This window comes from Canis lupus, chromosome 6 (genome assembly GCF_011100685.1).
Source record: "Canis lupus familiaris isolate Mischka breed German Shepherd chromosome 6, alternate assembly UU_Cfam_GSD_1.0, whole genome shotgun sequence".
Taxonomy (NCBI): domain Eukaryota; kingdom Metazoa; phylum Chordata; class Mammalia; order Carnivora; family Canidae; genus Canis; species Canis lupus.
Genome location: NC_049227.1, coordinates 75,947,575 through 75,968,826, shown reverse-complemented (window position 1 = coordinate 75,968,826; position 21,252 = coordinate 75,947,575). Strand labels below are relative to the sequence as shown.

Sequence of the window (21,252 nt, the reverse complement as noted above, 5' to 3'; positions counted from 1 at the left end):
ACTGTTATGAACCCCAAGGAAAATCGAGAAGAGACACCCCAACATGAACTTGTATTTACACTAGTTTTCCTAGTTTTTAATTATCAGTTAAGATTTACCTGAGTGAGCCAAGATTAACCAATCTCAGATGACACAATCTCCTGTTGTAATACTGATCTAAAAGATCTCAAAGCCAGATCTCAAAAATCCCATTGGATATTACTTTTATAAAAATGTAATTATTTGTAATTGCTACTGGGTGTTTGTGTTCTTTTCTCACTACAGGTTGTACTCTCACACAGCAGAAAAAATACTAAAACAAATCCTATTATGTCCGTGAAAAGAACTTCTGAATCTAAAAAAACCTGAGGCCCTCCATACTGTTTTCTCAATAGTTCAGACTGAGATTTAGACACATTGCCTAAGTGCAAACCCCAGCTTTACTAATTATTAGCCACATGTAAATGGACAAGTTACTTATTTTCACTAAATTTCAGTTTCTTTTTTTCATTTGTCAAATAAAAATAAAGTAAAACCTCTATGAAATTCCTGTAAAGGCTCAATATAAATTGCTTACAATTAAGTAAATATAATTTTTACCTATTAGAATAAAGGAACTAGCTAAAACTAACTACCAAAGGAACAAGAGATCTCAGTTCATCATACAGTCCTACAACTAGCTTTGTGACCTAGATTAGTAGTTTCCAAATACAAGTCTACATTTCAGCGCCCAACTGTTCAAGTTCCCAGTGATCTGCAGTAAAATGAAAAAATTGGAAATCAGGTTGGGGTTACTTTTTTACTTATAAACTATATATTTTTTTCAATTTAAGAACTATTCTTTCTACTATTTTTGGTATCAAAATGTCTTGTATTAATATGGTGATTGCAGAAGAAAGTATCATTTTTAGAGTTTTTACATGCTAAAATGAAACATTAGGTACTCCACATCAATTCTCAAACATAATTTTTTTTCTGGTCTGTGAAATCCAAATAATCTGAGAAACCATGACCTGGATAATCATTAAGGTTATTTCCAGATTCAAATTTGTATGAATCTGGCTAATCTCATGTTTGTTGTAATTTAACCTTAATATCAAAGCTAGATTACGCCAATTTAATAGAATTCTTTTTATAATTCTTCTCCACAATAAGCTCAAGTACTTTAATAAATCTTCCTTGACTCCAAAGAAGGCAATTTGCCTTTAAATTCAAACAAACCTCTGTGTCGAGGTAAAGAATGGAAATAATTCAATTCATAGATAGAAAAGATACCTTAATGAAAAACGGAAGTCATGTATTTTACACCAAGTAAATATATTGAAACTCACTGACCACATGCAGTAAATAACAATTACATTAAAATGGCCATTTTTTTTTTAAGATTTTATTTATTTATTCATGAGAAACACAGAGAGGCAGAGACACAGGCAGAGGGAGAAGCAGGCTCCATGCAGGGAGCCCGACGTGGGACTGGATCCTGGGTCTCCAGGATCCTACCTGGGCTGAAGGCGGCGCTAAACCGCTGAGCCACCCGGGCTGCCCTGGCCAAACATTTTTAAAAATATGGTAACAAAGAGATGCTTGTTCTATGAAACTTCACATTAAAAATAGCATCAACTCAAACTTTCTTATGGAAACAGAAACAAACATTTAGAATGCAATTATACAAAATTAGCAATACCTTTTTTGGAATAAGGATTTGTACTCCCATACTGTAAGAATCACATTAATGATGACTGATAATAAAGATAAAATTAGTTTTAGAGGGGACGCCTGGGTGGCTCAGTGGTTGAACATTACTTGTTTTAAATGAAACTAACTTCTTTATGAAGGAACTTTCTTCCCAAATGAATTATAAACAGCCGATGATAAGAAATCTTTATATATATCCATAGATCTTTTGTTGTCTATTGGAGTGATTTTTCTGAAGAACAAATATGACCATAGAAAGAAACGAATATGAAAACTGAACCAAAAAGACCATCGGGTAATTTTATTCAAATATACTGGAGCATTGTTGGGTTCCTCATACAGTAGTTTTTATTGTAAGTAGACCTGAAAGTCATATTCCCCCATTTATAACTCCATGGTTATTTATTAAAATTCCTTTAACCGGGGCACCTGGGTGGCTCAGTGGTTAAGCATCTGCCTTCGGCTCAGGACATGTCCCCAGGGTCCTGGGATCGAGTCCCACATCGGGCTCCTTGTGTGGAGCCTGCTTCTCCCTCTGCCTGTGTCTCTGCCTCTCTCTCTGAGTCTCTCATGAATAAATACATAAAATCTTTTAAAAAATAAAAATTAAAAATTAGCTTTAGAGGATATGGATGGTATTAGAATTCATACAAAGACTCAAATGAAGAACAATAAACCACAGCTTATTAACTTTCTCTTTCCTTCTTTTCCCATACAAAGTACTTTTAAAGTATTCAGTTGGCTGTGCCTAAAGCCTTTGGAACTATGCCCTCCTGCTCCGAGAATCACTTAAATCTGTATCGTCTGCCCTCTACTTCCTTTTGTGCTCCAGAATAATTATTTCCCACTTCTTAGTTAAATAGCTCTGTGGACATACCATAGATAACTCAAACTCAATAAATCTAACATCAAATAAATTAAATCCCGGACTGATCTCTCTCTTTTGATACTGACCTGGAGGCTGATCACTGTTCACCATGTAATTATTATTAAGGCAGAAAAGCAACATAATCTTGAAATTTTCTTTTTTAAAGTTTTTGGTTTTGGGTTTTCTTTTAGTAATCTCTACACACAACATGGGGTTCAAAATCACAACCCTGAGATCAAGTCACATGCTCTTCATCAGTCACATGCTCTTCCAACTAAGTCAACCGGGTGCTGCTCACTGCCCCCGCCTCCCGGCCCCACCTCCCTAGACTATTGTTCTAGTCTGCAACAAATAGTTTAGTAATATCTCACTGTTCTGTACCACAAAAACAACAGCAGAAATCAGATAAAAAAGAGAAAGGGGTTACAGTTTTTGCTATTAATTTATAATATTAGATTATACTTTGCTAATTAGATAATATATATTATCTCAGATTTTTCAAATAATGCAATTTTCTATGCCCAGAAAATTTTTTTTATGCCCAGAAAATTTTAACATAACACAAGCTAAGTAATCAAAAACTTAAATCACAGTATTTAAAATAATTTCAAAGTATAGACCCATTTAATACTATTATAAATATATCCATATATTTCGGGTTTTTTACGATTTTATTTATTTATTAATGAGAGAGAGAAAGAGAGAGAGAGACACACACAGGCAGAGGGAGAAGCAGGCTCCATGCAAGGAGCCAGATGCGGGCCTCCATCCCGGGACTCCAGGATCACACCCCGGGCCAAGGCAGGCACTAAACCGCTAAGCCACCCAGGGATCCCCTATCCATATATTTCTAAATATGTAGCTTATAGTTGTTAAATTTATTATTATTTAAGTTAGCAGTTAAATATTTCCATTTCATGTGATGGAACATAATTTTTTAATCCCTGAATAATTATAGATACATAATTATATAATAATTGGCAATAGAATACTATTCAGAATGTATATCTTAGACATCACTTGACAGAAGAAAATCACTTTTTTTTTTTTATTTTTTTTTAAGAAAATCACTTTAAAAGCAGATCTCAACTGCTATGCACCTCAATCTTTTACATTAAAATTTAGTAATTGATTTTCCAAGAAAACTGTTTCTTGGCCTTCCTAAAGAGCAGAGACCATATCTTCATTCTCCACATCTTACTATAGATACATGCATTATAGAAAGGACTCAGTAAATACTCACTGACTCTAAATAAAGGTTATTATGTGAAAACCACATAAGTCAGTGTCAGAAACCCAGGAATCCATCTGGTTTCCTCTCCATTCTGCTAATGGGTTAGAAACATCAGAGAAAGTTCCTTTAGACTGGTTGCTGCAACTTTTAATTTATTCTCAGTTTTTTAGATCTGTGCATTTTTTTTGTCTTTTCCCTGACATAATTCTAGGATTAGTATGGTTTCTAACTCTCATTAGGAGCTCTTGATTTTGTCCAAAAGGGAGAACTGTCAATAAATAACAAAATATAAATATATATTCTCATGTAACTGGTAAATCATCACAATTTTATCTCATTAAATCCCAAGCCCAAATGTAGCTTCATCATTAGGAGCTGCCCAAAATGTGCAGAAAGTCCACAAAGATGTAGTATGTGGATTACATATAAAGCTAAAATATAAGAGCCCAAACTGTGGTATTAAATAGAACTAAATGCATGTAACATCCTAAGGGTGTTCAATCTAATGCACTTCTTTAATAAAACTGCCCAATTTTTTAAATCGTGCCTTCCACAGCCTAGATTTAATTTTCAATCCCAGTTGTAAAAAGATATTACCAGGAAGATAATATTCTCACTCATCCAGATTTAAATTTTACAAACTTTTCAACTATTGAGATGTGCCTGACAAAAATAAAACCTGTATATGAAGTTGGGAAAAAAAAAAACCCAACTCAGGAACAGGAGGAGGGAAGGTAGAGTAACTGAACACAGTGTGTACTATGAGAAAACATGTGACTTTTTTTTGAAATTCTCAAAGACCAAAACAAAGAGACTTCCTTCTCACTTTCAGTAAAATCTATTCCCACCAATTAAAGCAAAAAGATAACTATTATAAAACACTGTGATTATTTTCAGTTCCAATTAATGTTTCATATAATTAAGTATCTGCCAGAAAGGACAGTCAGGTCTCAGAGCTTTTAAAAATCCTTCATACTGAATAAATAAAACAATGGAAAAATATCAGTAGAGCAGAATAGTATAAAAGAAAATAAACTATAAACAATATGCTTTCAAACATGATTCCTCAATTCTTCCTAATATCCAAGTTCCTAAGTTATGAATAATTCACATACAAGTTTACAAATAACTACAAACATTTCATATTATAGAAAGTTATACTAAATGAAAACTTTATCAAATGTATCACTTCATATTTTTAGAATATTTATAAACAACAATTTATATTGCTTACTCATCTGTCTATCTCCATAGCTGATGGCTTCCGCCAGTGGGCTCCATCCCTGAGCATTTTTCACCTTTACTGGAGCATTGTGAGCCAAAAGTAAGTGGGCACATTCTGAAACATAAAGTGGTAATAATATCAAACATCATGCAATTTTTTAAATCTATGAATATACAAATCATTTAGAAATTTAAGAAATCAATATGATATAAATAGGTCTATAAAATAAACACTGTAACAGAGAGAAAAATAATTTGTAAAAGCCCTATATATCTAACAAAGTTATTTCAGATCCTCAGATTCAAGATCTATTCTATTACTTAAAAATAAATTGTATCTCTCCAAAGAAGTATTATGTTCCTTAATAATTATTCCCAAGAGTACTAGAGTACTGTGAGAATATTTCCACAGTCTAAAAGATAACACGAGTAATTTATATCAAAATTCTACTAATAAAACTCAAAAAAGGATTTGTATGTATGTGATATCAAATAGAAAGTTCTTAATTTATTTCAGAAAAAAAAAAGGGGGGCTTTCAAAAAGGACCAGAAATGTTTCTATAAACCCTTATTTTTCAAATGTTACAATTATTTTACTTCAGGAAAACACCCAAAAGAGGAAAAAGTCTGTTTATGAGTCCAAGAACAAATCTGGACAGTTTTCTAGTAAGCAAAAAAAGTCTAAGGTATAGGATATTCTTCTTAAAAATTAGCAGTAAAAAGTATATTAACAGGCAAAAACTTCAAAACTGAGGCTCATGGGAAATTTAGGATGGCTACCCATTTTAAATTTCCTACATGAATGGTTCATTCATTCAATCAATCATTCAGCAAATATTTACCGAATGCCTATCATACACCATTTCTAAGCACTAAGTCCTGGATATAAGCGGTAGAAAGAAAGACAAGGTCTTACTATCAGAGAGCTTATATCCTTTGTTAGAAGAAAGTAAGTAAACTAATAAGTAAAAAAAATAAGTCAGAGAATGACAGGTGCTCTGAAGGAAATAAGGGTGTTATGACAATGTCTTGTGGTTGAGCACAGGTAGAAGAATGTGATTCCTAGTTATAGGAGGAGCCTCTATATTAGCATACAGCACTAGGAATAACTATACGAAGTTTGATTAGAATAAAGTAAAATAAATACAGAAATTTCACAAAGGTGCTTAAGAAAGTCTACAGCAGTATATAAGAATACAGGTACAAGAGGGGCGCCTGGGTGGCTCAGTCAATTAAGCATCTGACTCTTGATTTCAGCTCAGGTCATGATCTCAGGATTGTGAGATCAAGCCCCACATAGGGCTCCCTGTTGGCATGGTCTTCTTAAGATTCTCTCTCCCTCTGCCCTTCCCCCACCTCCTCTTCCTCTTCCCCACCCTTTCAAAAGTAAGAAAGAAAGAGAATATAGGTACAAGAACGTATATTTTAACAGCTTAAATGGCAAACATACCGGAAACTAAATGAACATCCATAATGGGGAAATGACTGATTAATAGGATGCATCTATACCACTACAGTAATATACAGCCATTTTTTAAGAATACTGTCGCATCAAAAGGACCAAGGAATCTGGTCAAATAGTCAGCCACCGGCCAAATTTGGGAAACCGAGCATCAAAAAGAATAATGTCCAATTATAACACAGTAAACTAAAAACAATAAATTACAGAAGAATGCCAACTAATAAATGTAGAAGAAATGGTAAAATTTGAAAATAGGTATATTACAACACCAAAGTAATAACTGCTTTTAGGCAAATGTCCTCAATGAATGCTAAAGTCATGAGGCTAAATGCTATGATAGTGCTAGAAAATAGGATACTCACATGATACCAAAGTATCATCCCAAGATTACTTTCTAATTATAAAGAGAAAAAAAAAAGTTCCTTTCCAGTGAAAATATCTGGAGATCATCAGCTTAAACAAGTGACCAAATGTGGTGGCATTAGAAACACATAATGTCATATAACCTGACATTATGTGTTTCTAATGTTATGCAATATAAAATTCATATGACCTATGCAATATTCTTTCCAGAAATGTTTAACTTGAATCATATCAAGCCCTGATAGCTATTTTCAATTTGCAGAAAAGATACAAGATAAGGAACAAGTTAAATTACATCACGAGAAAATAATCAGGCAAATCTGAGATGAGAGACATTCTACAAATTGATTGGGCACACTATTCAAAAAGTGAAGTACAAAGGGGAAAAAAAAGTGGGCAAACTTTTCTACATAAAAAGAAAACGACATAACAACCAAATGCAATGAGTAAACCTTAACTGGTTCTTGATTCAATATAAAGCACGTATAAAAGACATTTTTGGAACAACTGGAAAAATTTAAATATGAATTAGATATAAGAGATTATAACAACAGTATTAATTTTCTTAAGTATGATACTGATATTGTGGTTATGAAAGAGACTGTCCTATTCTTAGAGATGCAAGCCAAGGTATCCGGAGCTAAAATGTCATGATGTCTACATCAAACTCTCAAATGATACTGCAAAAATAATATATTTAACAATAAGAGAAAAATAAAGTAAATATGATAAATGTTAACAACTACTGAACCTAGGTAGAGTATCTGAATGTTCACTGTGATCATCAAATCATTCTGAATACCCAAGAAATTGACCTGAGGACTGAAAGAACAAACTGCACAACTAGAGAGAGAGAGAAAAGGCCACATCAAGGAAAGTAGGAAGTACAAAGAAGCAGTTTGCGAGGAGAAAAGGAATGAGGGTTCTGGATAGGGAAGAGAGCCCGGGTCACAGAAAAGTGAGAGAGCAGAAAGCACAGGTATAAGCACAAGAACACTTCCCCGAAGCCACTCCCTGGGAAAACGTGAGGGGCTGATTATTGTGAGGTTTTGCGATCAGCAGGGCTCAAAGACTGGAGTTTTGGAGGTCTTTGGCCTTGGCTGGGACAGAGACCTTAGGGTGCTGCCCTCCAGCTGGAGAGAAGGCAAGCAAGCAACCCCTGAGAAGACAGCGCAATCTGAGGATCACTAGGGCTTAGGGGAGACCGTTTACTCTCCTTGGATCTTACCTGTGACAGCATTGCCTCTCTGGAAACAAAGGAGCCCAAGGTCACCATTTCACTCCCTTACCCCTTAGCATAAGTACAGAGGCACCTGCTGAGGGCGGCTAACCGACACTGTACACTACTGGCTTGTTAGCCTACTTTGCTCCATATACCACATCCCTGCACATGGCACCACTGTTCTTCTGGGTCAAGCCTGAATGGGTCCCAGCACAGTAAGACCCTTACCCAGAAGACCAGCACAGGTCCCTGCCACACCAAGTCCCTAAAGTCTGAAGTTTTAAAAGTAAGCAGGCCTGGGGACATGTGGAGAGCTGATTTGGTTAGGCATCCTACTCGTGATTTCTGTTCAGGTCATGATTTCCAGGTCCTGAGATTGAGCCTTGCATCAGGTTCACACTCAACGAGAGTCTGCTTAAGATTCTCTGCCTCTCTCCCTCTGCCCCTCTCACTGCTAACAGGCACACAATCAATCAATCAATCAATCAATACCAATCTTAAAAGTAAGCAGGCTTGGCTACAATAGAGCCCAAAGTACATAGCACTGCTCCACGCAGGCAAGCAACCCAGAGACACACAGTATGAAAACAGGGATCTCAAAAACACCTAGGACACACAAGGGAAAATTATTCATTTTTCTGAGAGGGCTTCCCTGAGAGCAGCAGGCCTGGACTCCCATCTCCAGAGACAAAAAGAGTTGGCTAGAGCCATTTCACCTGCCCCTCAGCAGAAATCAATGTCAGTACTCTGCCCAGTGCCAACACTGGCTGCCTAACCTGCTTACACCAGATCCCACTCTGCCACCCTCTGCTGGTGTTGCTTTTCTCAGGCAAGTGTGCCTAATGACCAGCACAGAGGGCCCCTCCCCCAGAAGACCAGCACAAATCCCCACACACACCACTACTAACCACAGAGTTCTGCAAAGCTTCAACTCTAGTGGAAACAGCATCAGGTCTCATTTAGCAAGCAGACCAGAACACACCTACTTAAAACTCGCCACACTCCAGCCAAGGTCCTGACACCGTCCACCACAGGCAAGGAGAGCCTCTGCAGAGGACTGACCTGAGAGAAAGAACAGATAAAACACAGCAGCAGACTGCAGGCAGCACACACCAGAGGCACTTCCTGAAGCACCAGGCCCTGGACAATAGATGACCTCTTCTTCATAAAGCCATTACTAACAGGATCAGGAAACATAACAGAAATGACAGAATTAAAAAACAATCAAGCAGAAAAGAAAAATGCAGTATTTGAGATTTGAAAGCAACCAGATGTAATGATGAAAGAATGCAAGAAGCAGAAGAACAAATAAGTGAAATAGAAGACAGAATTATGGAAAATAATTAAGCTGAACAAAAAGAAAGAACAATGGATCACAAGAGAGTGGACTTAGGGAACTCAGTGACTCCATCAAACATGGTAGCATTTATATCATAAGAGTCTCAGAAGAAGAAGGGAGAGAAAAGGGGTCAAAAGTTTATTTGAGGAAATAACAGCTGGAAACTTCTCTAACCTGGGGGAATAAACAGATAACCAAATCCTGGAGGCACAGAGAACTCTCATCAAAATCAACAAAAGCAGGCCAACACCAAGACATTTTGTAGTTAAGTTTGCAAAACATAGTGATGAAGGAAAACCGTAAAATTTTCAAGACAAAGGAAGTCCCTAACTTAGAAGGGAAGACCCTTAAGTTAGCAGCAGACCTCTCCACAGAAACTTGACAAGCCAGAAGAGAGTGGCAAGATCTATTCAAGGTGCTGAATAGGAAAAATCTGCAGTGAGAGTATTCTATCCAGGAAGGCAGTCATTCAGAATAGGAGAGATAAAGAATTCCCCAGATGAACAAAAGCTAAAGGTCTTTGTGAACACTACACCAGCCCTGCAAAAAAATTAAAGAGGGCTATTTGAGTAGGAAGGAAAGAGCAAAAGTGACAAAGACTAGAAAAGAACATAGAAAATCTCCAGAAACAATGACAAAAAAAGTAATAAAATGGCACCAGTATGTATCAATACTTATTCTGAATGTAAATAGACTAAATGCTCCAATCAAAAGACATAGGGTATCAGAATGGATAAAAAAACAAGATTCATCTATATGTGCCTACAAGAGACACATTTTGGACCACAGGCACCTGCAGATTACAAGTGAGAGAATAGAGAAATATTTATCATGCAAATGGACATCAAAAGAAAGCCACCTATATCATAATAAAGGGAAGTATCCAACAAGAAGATTTAATAACTGTAAAAATTTATGCCCCCAACTTAGGAGCACCCAAATATACAAAACAATTAATAAAAACATAAAAGAAATCACTGGGGATCCCTGGGTGGCTCAGCAGTTTGGTGCCTGCCTTTGGCCCAGGGCAGGATCCTGGAGTCCCGGGATCGAGTCCCACGTCAGGCTCCCTGTGTGGAGCCTGCTTCTCCCTCCTCCTGTGTCTCTGCCTCTCTCTCTCTCTCTCTCTCTCTCTCTATCATAAATAAATAAATAAATCTTTAAAGAAAAAAAAAGGAAATCACTGATGATAATATAACAATAGTAGAGGACTTTAATGCCCCACTTACATCAATGGACAGATAATCTAAGCAGAAAATAAACAAGGAAAAAATTGCTTTGAATGACACACTGGACCAGATACGCTTAACAGATATATTCAGAGAATATATGAATATATGAATGAATAATATTTCATTCTAAAGCAGCAGAATATATGTTCAAGTATATATGGACATTCTCAGAATAGATCACATATTAGGTCACAAACCAGGCCTCAATAAACAAGAAAAGACTGAGATCATACCATGCATCTTTTCGGACCACAATACTATAAAACTTAACGTCAACCACAAGGAAAAATTTGGAAAGACCACAAATACATGGAGGTTAAAAAAACGTGCTACTACAGAATGAAGGATCAAGTTGAAATTTAAAGAAAAAAATTTAAACAATACAAGGGAACAAATAAAAATGAAAATGCAATCGTCCAAAATCTTTGGGATACACACAGAGCAGAAATAAGGGGGAAGTATACAGCAACACAGGCCTACCTCAAGAGAAGAAGAGTTTATTCTCAAACTATTCAAAAAAATAGAAAGGAAAGGAAAACTGTCAAATTCATTCTATAAGGACAGCATTACCCCAATACCAAAACCAGATAAAGACTCCATTAAAAAAAAAGAGAACTAGAGAGAGAGAGAGAGAGAGAATGAGAACTATAGGCCAATAACCACAATGAACATGGAGGCAAAAATTCTAAACAAAATACTAAAATCAAATCCAACAGTACATTAAATCATTCACCATGATTAAATGGAATTTACTCCTGGGCTGCAAGAAGGATTCACTTTGCACAAATCAATCGATGTGATACAACACATTAGTAAAAAATAGGGTAAGAACCATATGACCCTCTCAGTAGTTGCAGAAAAAGACATTTGACAAAGTACAACACTCATTCAGGATAAATAAACCCTCAACAAAGTGGGTTTAGAGGAAACATACCTCCACATAATAAAGGCTATATATGAAAAAAACGTAGCTAGCATCATCTTCAATGGGGAAAAACTGAGAGCTTTCCCTCTACCATCAGGAACAAGACAGGGACGCCCATTCTCACCACTATAACATAGTATATATTGGAAGTCTTAGCCCCAGCAATAAGACAACAAAACGAAATAAAAAGTATCCAAAAGTGGCAAGGGAGAAGTCAAACCTTCACTGTTTGTCGATGACATGACACTCTACATAGAGAACCCAAAAGACTCCACCAAAAAACTGCTAGAACTGATGATACACAAATTCAGTAATGTCTCAGGATACAAATTCAGTCTATGGAAATCTGTTGCATTTCTATATACCAAGAATAATGAAGCACCAGAAAGAGAAATCAAGGAATCAATCCCATTTACAATTGCATCAAAAATCACAAGACACCTAGCAATAAACCTAACCAAAGAGGTGAAAGACCTCTACTCTGAGAACTATAAAACACTGATGAAATAAACTGAAGATGACACCAAGAAATGGAAAGACATTCCATGCTCATGGATGGGAAGAACAAATATTGTCAAAATGTCTATACCACCCAAATTAATCTATAGATTTATAAAATCCCTATCAAAATATATAGATTAATTAAATCCCTATCAAAATGCCACCCAAAGTAATCTATAGATTAATAAAATCCTTATTTTATTAATAAAATCTATAGATTAATAAAATCCCTATCAAAATACCAACAGCATTTTTCACAGAGCTAGAACAAACAATCCTAAAATCTGTATGGAACCACAGATGACCCCGAATCGCCAAAGCAACACTGAGAAGGAAAAGCAAAGTCGGAAACATCAAAGTTCCGGACCTCAAGTGACATTACAAAGCTGCAGCGATCAAAACAATATGGTCCTGGCACAGAAACAGACACACAGATCAATGGAACAGAAGAGAAAACCCAGAAATGGATCCACAAGTGTAGAGTCAACTCATCTTCAACAAAGCAGGAAAGAAGGTCCAGGGAGAAAAAGACAGTCTCTTCAACAACTGGTGTTGGGAAAACTGAACGGCAACATGCAGAAGAATGAAACTGGGCCACTTTCTTACACCAGACACAAAAATAAATTCAAAATGGATGAAAGACCTAAATGTGAGACCTGAAACCATCAAAATCCTAGAGGAGAACACGGGCAGCAATTGCTTTGACATTGGCTGCAGCAACTTCTTTCTAGGTATGTCTTCCTGAGGCAAGGGAAACAAAATAAAAATGAACTAACTGGGACTTCATCAAGATAAAAAGCTTCTACACGGCAAAGGAAACAATCAACAAAACTAAAAGGCAGCCTACAGAATGAGGGAAGATAACTGCAAATGGCATATCTGATAAAGGATTAGTATCCAAAATATATCATGTATAAAACTCAACACCCAAAAAACAAATAATCCAGTAAACAAATGGGCACAAGACATGAATAGACATTTTTCCAAAGAAGATATCCCGATGGCCAACAGACACATGAAAAGATGCTCAACATCACTCACCATCAGGGAAATACAAATCAAAAACTACGATGAGATATCTTCACACCTGTCAGAATGGCTAAAATTAACAGCACAGGAAGCAAGAGGTGTTAGTGAGGATATGGAGAAAGGGGAATCCTCTTATATTGTTGGTGAGAAAGCAAACTGGTGCAGTCACTCTGGAAAACAGTATAGACGTTCCTCAAAAAAGTTAAAAATGGACCTACCCTATGGTCCAGCAATTACACTACTAGGTATTTACCCAAAGTATACAAAAAATACTAATTAGAAAGGGTACATACACCCCAATATTTATAGCAGCATTACCAACAATAGCTAAAATATGTAAAGAGCCCAAATGCCCACTGACTGATGAATGGATAATAAAAAAGGTGATAAATATATACAATGGAATATTACTCAGCCATCAAAACGAATGGATCTTGCCATTTTGCTATGACATGGATGGATCGAGAGAGTATTATGCTCAGAGAAGTAAGTCAACCAGGGAAACACAAATACCATATGATTTCACTCATATGTGGAATTTAAGAAGAGATGAACATGGGTGGGAGGAGCAAACCGGAAAAGAGATTCTTAACTACCTAGAACAAATTGAGTGTAACTAGAAAGGAGGTGGGCAGTGGGATAGTTTAAATGGGTGATGGGTATTAAGGAAGGCACTTGTAGTGATGAGTACTCGGTGTTGTATATAAGTGATGAATCACTAAATCCTACACCTAAAACTAATATTACACTGTATGTTAACCAACTGGAATTTAAATAAAAACTTTAAAAAAGGGATGAGGGTTAATATAGAAAAAGGACAACAGCACAGCTAAAAAAGAATTTTTTAAAATAAATAAAATGGATTCTCCAAAAAAATCTACCATCATGGGGTTTTCTGAAAGTTAAGTGTGTATGTGTGGACATATAAAGAAGTTAGGGGAACAAAACTATGACTACAAATCTACAGACTTATATATAACAATTTCATGATAAACTTTCAAGTGAAAAGAAAAATTTAGCAAAGTACTGTGTATGGTGATTCAACTTTAGTAAAAACAAATTAAGCCCCTATGTTATATAAATAAGGAGAAAGGGGTGCAAGGATGCCCACTAGGCTATTAATGTTAATTCTATTAGGGGGAAAAGTAGAAGAGAGGATACTTTTATATGTCTTTGTATTGTATTATTTCAAGAAGTATTTATTGTTTCAAGAAGCATTTATTAATAGCCTTCAAAATAGGCTTTAAGAATCCTCAAAATTTTTAATTTAAAATTGTAAAATGCAAGATGGACAACAATCTAAAGCAATATCTTAGTTGTGTAAACTAAGGTATAAGATTGGTATGATCTATGTACATGCTAGACATGTCAACAGTATCTTCTGATATGCCATAAACCCTGCTAAATGTCTGTCCTTCACTCACCTGTCATAATTCAACTGACGTAGAAATGGGCGTCTAAAAAAAAGTCAGATAATCATAAATACACCAGTCACCTATGACATAATCTGATACATTAAAAAAAAAAAAAAAAAACAAGATCAATCAAATGCCTCTCCCAATAATTTTAACAAGTTAATAAAAAAAACAAGGTAGTTAACAACCAAGGCACTAAGGCTTAAAAAATGCATAAATGTGCCACAAAGAAATTAGGACTTAAGATGGATAAAATGAAATTATAAGGAACAGAAATCACATACAAATAAGCAAGAGCTATGAACATAATAAAATATAAAGAGAGAGAATAAGATAAATAGGACAGTGCAAAGAAAAAGGAACATCCAGAAATACTAACCCTGGAGTTATTTCAGGGAAAAAATTATACAAAAACTGCAGATCCAAAAGAATGAATTAAAAGTTGCAGCAACTGGCCTAATGAACCCTTCTCTGATGTCTAACCAAAAGGATAAGAAATAGTTTACTTTTCTATTTCATCTTCTAAGGATTTCTAAAATATTCTTTTAGTATAATGTTCTTTCCATTTCAATTCAAATCCATAATTCAACAACCTCCCAACCTAGAAGGCCAACATGGCCAACAGACCTAGAATTTCAGAAAAAAATCAGACTTTAATAATGAAAAAATAAGGTTAATAAGTTAAGATGAATGAGAAAAGTAAATAATAGTGTAAAAGTCCTAGGGTATCCCTCTTTAAATCAATGAATAAACATTATTTGAGGGTCCTGGGTATTTTTACCATGTTTACAAACAAGTATACAAATAGCAAGTTTTCCTTCAACAACAAAATCAGTAAAGGTATAGTTTATCTATAAAGAAGAAGATAAAAAGAGAATGTAGTGGCACAGATCGAAGAGTGGTACAATGAAAAATTAATTTACAGAACTAATAAGGTAGATGTGTTATCTTCCACTACACATTTAAATATTGCTCCTGTAACCAAATCTCAAAAATATATTAAAAGGCCATAAAACAAAAAAAAAAAGAGTATGTAACTAAAAAAATATAAATGGTTCAGTATATTAACTGTTGTACCTACTCTACATGAAAAGGATTCAGAAAAAGCAAACACTGACATTATTTGTAGACCCTGAATCATCTAACCAAGTGCTTCCCAAAAATACATTCAACGGAACTCTAGTCTCTCAAGTTACATGTGGAAAAAAGCAAATCAAATAACTTTGGGGAACAATGACTGTATATCCAACACCTGCCCCAACTCAGAAGATCACAATGCATATTAGCACATTAAAGTTCTAGGAATGTCCAAAATAAAGGAAACTGCTTAATACTTATTAATCCACTATTTTTCAAATTGATTTGACCTGGAAATACTAGCTGCCTCTAAATACGTATCAGTGTGCTATAAAACTAATGTTCTGTGAAATATAATTTAGACAGACTAATATTAACCTATGATGAAGCATAACAATACCATTTGTTTTTCATTCAATACTTTCTTTTTTTAAGATTTTATTTATTTATTCATGAGAGACACAGAGAGAGAGGCAGAGACACAGGCAGAGGGAGAAGCAGGCTCCATTTAGGGAACCTGACGTGGGACTCAATCCCGGGTCTCCATGATCACGCCCTGGGCTGAAGGCAGCCCTAAACTGCTAAGCCACCGGGGCTGCCCTCATTCAATAATTTGTTATAAAAAATTTCAAATATACAGAAAAACAGAAAGATGATCACAATGATTGTTCAAATACTCTATACCTAGGTTCAATAGTTAACATTTTACACATTTGCTTTGTTTTCCTCCTAATGTTATATGTATTACAGATAAAATTTACAAATATATAAAAAAAACAGCAGACACACCATAAAAGATAAGACAGATGGCAGGTAAGCAGGTAGGTACAGAGAGAAGGGAAGGATGGCTGATTCCTCATACAGTCTTGGTTACTTCTCTTCCTGAATAGGAATAATAGGACAGCACAAACAAACAGCCTTAAAAAGTAAATCTTTTAGGGATGTTGGGGTGGCTCAGTCAGGTAAGCATCTGCCTTCAGCCTGGGTCATGATCTCAGGGTCCCGGGAGAGGTCTGCTTCTCCCACTACCTCTGCCCTGCCCCTCCCTCTCTCTCTCTCAAATAAATAAAAATTTTTTTTAAAGTAAATCTTTTAAATCACCTGTCTACAAAGGTGTTTTTTAATTAAAGAATAAACAAGTTTTTACCATCATATAACATACAAAAGGTTAGAGTTCTGAGTCTAGAGATACAAAACAATCCCTATTAAAGAATCTTAAAAACTCTTTGAATATTAAAAGGATTATAATAATTAACAAATCTTAATATTTGGAAATTATAAATGTTTGCTTGATAAAACAAATAAAAAAATCATAGTTTCAAAAAGCATAAAATTAGTACAGGATTTTTACTAACTCTCGAGATGAACTATGGAAGTGAGAAAATATTGTCATTTTTAATATACTGAATCCTAACTCAATTAGTAAATTAAAAAATCAGGCAGATTTTTAAAAACTCAAAAAACAAAATCTATCTTAAAATTTTAACTAAATGTGAAAATACATGAATGAGGTTAAACATAAGAAAGGAAATATTTACTAACCTTTATTTCCTAACATCACAGCAAGATGTAAAGGAGTGTTTCCTAAAATTAAAAAAAAACAAATTAAATTAGTATAAAAACATAGGAAATCTTATTTAAAAGTGGTTTTGGTTCCTTCAGAAATTTCACTGGCAGATTTTAAGCAAAACTACGGTGACTACAAAATGTTCTTGCTTATGTGGCAAATTCAAAGTCAGTCAAACACCATGGTTTCTAAACACAATGTGTTCCACCTCCCCCTTCAACACCCACCAAAAAAAGGATGCCCAGTTTACTTTTGAGGTTTCTTCTCCCAATAGATTTCACAGATTCCTTTGCTACTAATTTCTCTATATATCATTCTTTGTTCATTCAGCAAAGAATTTAAATATCTACTATATATTCATCTTTGGAGACAGATATCAAAAAGACCCAATCCCAGCCCTCAAGTTGTTCAGAAGTCTTAAACTGATAGGAAAATAAATAATTGCTATTACTATTTATTAGAATAGAAGAGAGTATAGCATGATAGTGGGACATAAAACAGACCTCCTAATTTTGCCTGTGCAAATAAAATTAACTATTGGAGAGGGACCAGACTAAAATGAGTCTTGACGAATAGGTTAGAAATTTATAGGCAAACAAAGCAACACAGACTAGTATTCCATGTTAAAAACAATTCCCTCAAATTACATTCAAATGGAAGAACGGTTTATATTTAGGAAACAAACAAATATGACTAGTGGGGGTAAAAGAGAATAGTAAATAATGATATTGGCAAGATGAGCAAAAGAAAATTAATGTGAATTATAGGCTATGCTACGAGGTTTAAACTAGATCCTATTAGTTGATGTTATGCAATGATTAATTTAATTTCAAAATGATACCCTAAGCCACACTAGTAACCTAAAAACATTTTCATTATAAAAGAAAGCAAAACTACATAATATTTGAAAATAAACTTACTGAATTAATGTACACGGATTTTCAGATATGAGCATTTTTACAGAAGGCACTACATGAATAATTTTTACCAATAAAATCATGTACAGAATAAAACAAGATTTGACATTTTTTAAAAACCTTATATATGATCTACCTCATTCTCTTAGCTTGACAAAAACTGCCAAAATGGTTAACACACATACACACACACACAAAATCTTTTGCTCAATAAAAGCACAATGGAATATGAATTGTTGGCTGTAAATACGGCAAATAGTATGTTGTGCAAAATTTAGAAGTGTAATAACTTCATTAAACTTAAATTTTCTCTAATTTTACAAAACAAAAAATCTGGACTACAATAAATTTTTTGATCTTAACTATTGGGAACAACAACAACAACAAAAAAAAACAGATTTGGGGAACATAATTCAGATTATGTTCTTCCAAAATCAAATTTCCCTTAGCAATGAGGTAAACTCCCCAGTTTTCACATCTCATAACTAATTCTAGTTGAGATATGCAAGCTTTACTAATAATCATACATTGAAGCATGTCCCCCCAAAAAAGGTTTTGCTTATAATACTAAGTGAACTTCACTAGTTGGCAAGTTACTGGTATAAGCTATTTTCCAAAAGACAAACTTCAGTCCTCCAAATATTTCATACCCTTTAGGGAGCTAGGTATCTTCTTTTATGCTAGTTATAAAAGTTTATCTAGTCCTACAAGTTTGTATTTTTATTCTATAGAATCAATATTTACCATTTTTGGTGCTCTTCATTCCTTTCTTCATCTCTAACCTTCCATCAGACTCATTTTTCTTCTACCCAAAACATATCCTTCAAGATTAGCTTTTGTGGAGGTTTGAGATAAGTGAAATTTTTGTTTGTAAACACATATTCAACTTCAATCTTGAAGAATATTTTGCTGAGCACATAATCATTGACTAGCTGTTATCCCTTCCTCCCCGCCACACCCAGCACTCTATGTGGTCCTAGGGTTCCTTTTTTGCTGACAGGCCAGCTATAGGACTTTCTACCCCTCCTCTGAAAGTAATGTGACATTTTGGGCTACATTTGTGGGTTGCTTTTAGTTGTTGTTGTTTTGTTTTTAATTATCAGCCATTTCACTCCGATGTGAATTCCTTTTTTTATTCTGCTTGTCTTGGACTTCTTGAGTCTTTGAATCAGTGTCTTTCAACAATTTTGTAAAACTCTCAGCAAGTATCTCTCCAAATGTTGCTTTAGCTCCATTTCCTTCCTCTCTTCTCTCCTGGGGTTCAATTAATGTAGAATTTCTCACCCTTTCTATTTTTTTTTAACTTTCTTTCTTTCGCTTCCCATTTTCATTATAGGTATAATATAAAGGTTCTTCTAACCTTTTTCCAAGATTATGAATTCTGTCTTCTTCAGGGTCTAAACCTCTTGGTAAGCCTATTTATTCTATTTGAATTTCAGCTTTTATATTTTTTCATTTGAGAATTTCTTTGTTCACTTTCCAATACATGATTTCAATTTTTAAATTTCAGTTCTCCGCTTAAATATTCAAACTTGTCTCTTACCCCCCAAGAACATAATAAGCATTGTTATTTATAGCCTCTAATAAGAATTACAATAAACAAAGCTCTCATGGGTTTCTTTTCCCCTGGTTCTCACTCATGCTGTTCAGTCTCCAGAGAGACTGAACAGCATAAGTGGTCATCTTTAATTATATACTGGATATAGTATTTCATGCGCTCTCTATATAAAAATTTTGAAGCCTAAGAAACAAATCCTCCAGATACTTTCATTTGCTTTTGACATGTGGCAGGGGGTATGAGACTTCATTAATCCAGGGACTGACATTTTTTTCTAGCCTTCACAAATGACTCAAAGCTGTGCTCCAGCCTCCATCAGAGCTGATTCAGTTTTTGTTCACTATTATTCCTAAGGTATAAGCTCTTCAAGTTACAGCCCAAACAGTAGAGTGTTTAAGAGATATCCCACCCTCGGTAGGCCCTGACCTCTATCTTTTGTCCTCTTAGCACAGTGAGGCTGTTAAAAGTGCAGCTCAGCCTCTAACTACTTCTTTTGGCTTTGCAAAAGCTACTGGAGCAAAATAACCTAAAATGCAAAGCTCAGATCTTTGGATTTCCATCTTTTGCCAGATCCTGGCCCAGTAACTCCTTCCTACGTCATTAGATCTCTAGTACCCTTAAGTTGAATATTTTATTCTTATTTGCTTCTAAGGAAGACTAGTCCTAATAATCTAGTCTATCATTACTACAAGCAGAAATTCTACTTTGATTTTATTTGCTAACTTTTCTCCCTATACTTTGCCTTCTATTCTTTGATACTCTTAATGCATAAAGATGAGATAATTTTATGAGGACTAATGATCATAACTTCTATCAAAATATAATTACTCTCTAGTGCTTTTAAACCATTCTTATCAGTTCAATTTTATCAGTAATTAATCTTGCCATTCATATTTTTTTACCGCTAACAACAAATTTTCCATTTTTTCCAACCTCCATTAGATGTGTCCTTTTCTTCTCATTTACCAGATGTCACAGTTATTATTTTTGGAACTTTTTCCCCTACTTCTTTCAGTAACAAATCTCATGCCTTAAATACATGAGCCAGGGAGAGGACATGACTTAAACCTAACCAGTCTGATATCCAATAGAAAACTGTTTCAGGGAAGGACACAATTCCCACCAAAGTCAAGGTTCTTTTCTGCAATCAAACTACCTACCTAACCTTTCCTTCCTTCTCTCCTTCCTTCCTCCCTCCTTCCCTCCCGTTCTTCCTTCCTTTCTTCCTTTCTTTTAAAGAACTGGTAGGGAAGACTGTCTTTTGCTGCTGGAACCACAGTGCTTGAAGATGAGTATGGGACCAACTATTTTCTACAAATAAGTTAGTGTCCTCAATCAAGGACAATTTTTCCACCAAGGGAACAGCTGGTGGTGTCCAGTCCATTTCTGGTTATCAGAACTGAGGAGTGGGGGTGCTGATGGCATCTAGAGGGTAGAGGCCATGGATACTGCTAAATACCTTACAACGCACAGGACAGCTTATTCCCACAAAGAATTCTCCAGCACAAAATGTCAAGTGCAGAGGTTGAAAACTGAAATAGATAAAGCCCAACTGCAACAGGAAAGAAGGAAGTTCTACATAATAGCAGACTAAGAGATTATTTAAAGAAAAAAAAATTTTTTCTAAAGTCCTAAAAACACTGTA

General features: G+C 35.1%; 1 protein-coding gene across 1 annotated transcript in view; it reads right to left on the bottom strand.

The window, feature by feature from the left end:
- ANKRD13C (ankyrin repeat domain 13C) overlaps window positions 1-21,252 on the bottom strand; it is an 85,186-nt gene that overhangs the window by 45,436 nt on the left and 18,498 nt on the right. Inside the window, exons 2-3 of the mRNA XM_038541667.1 lie at window positions 17,108-17,149; window positions 5,011-5,115 (exon numbers count right to left, since the gene is read on the bottom strand). Coding sequence (XP_038397595.1) covers window positions 5,011-5,115; window positions 17,108-17,149 — 147 coding nt within the window. The remainder of the gene's footprint in view (window positions 1-5,010; window positions 5,116-17,107; window positions 17,150-21,252) is intronic.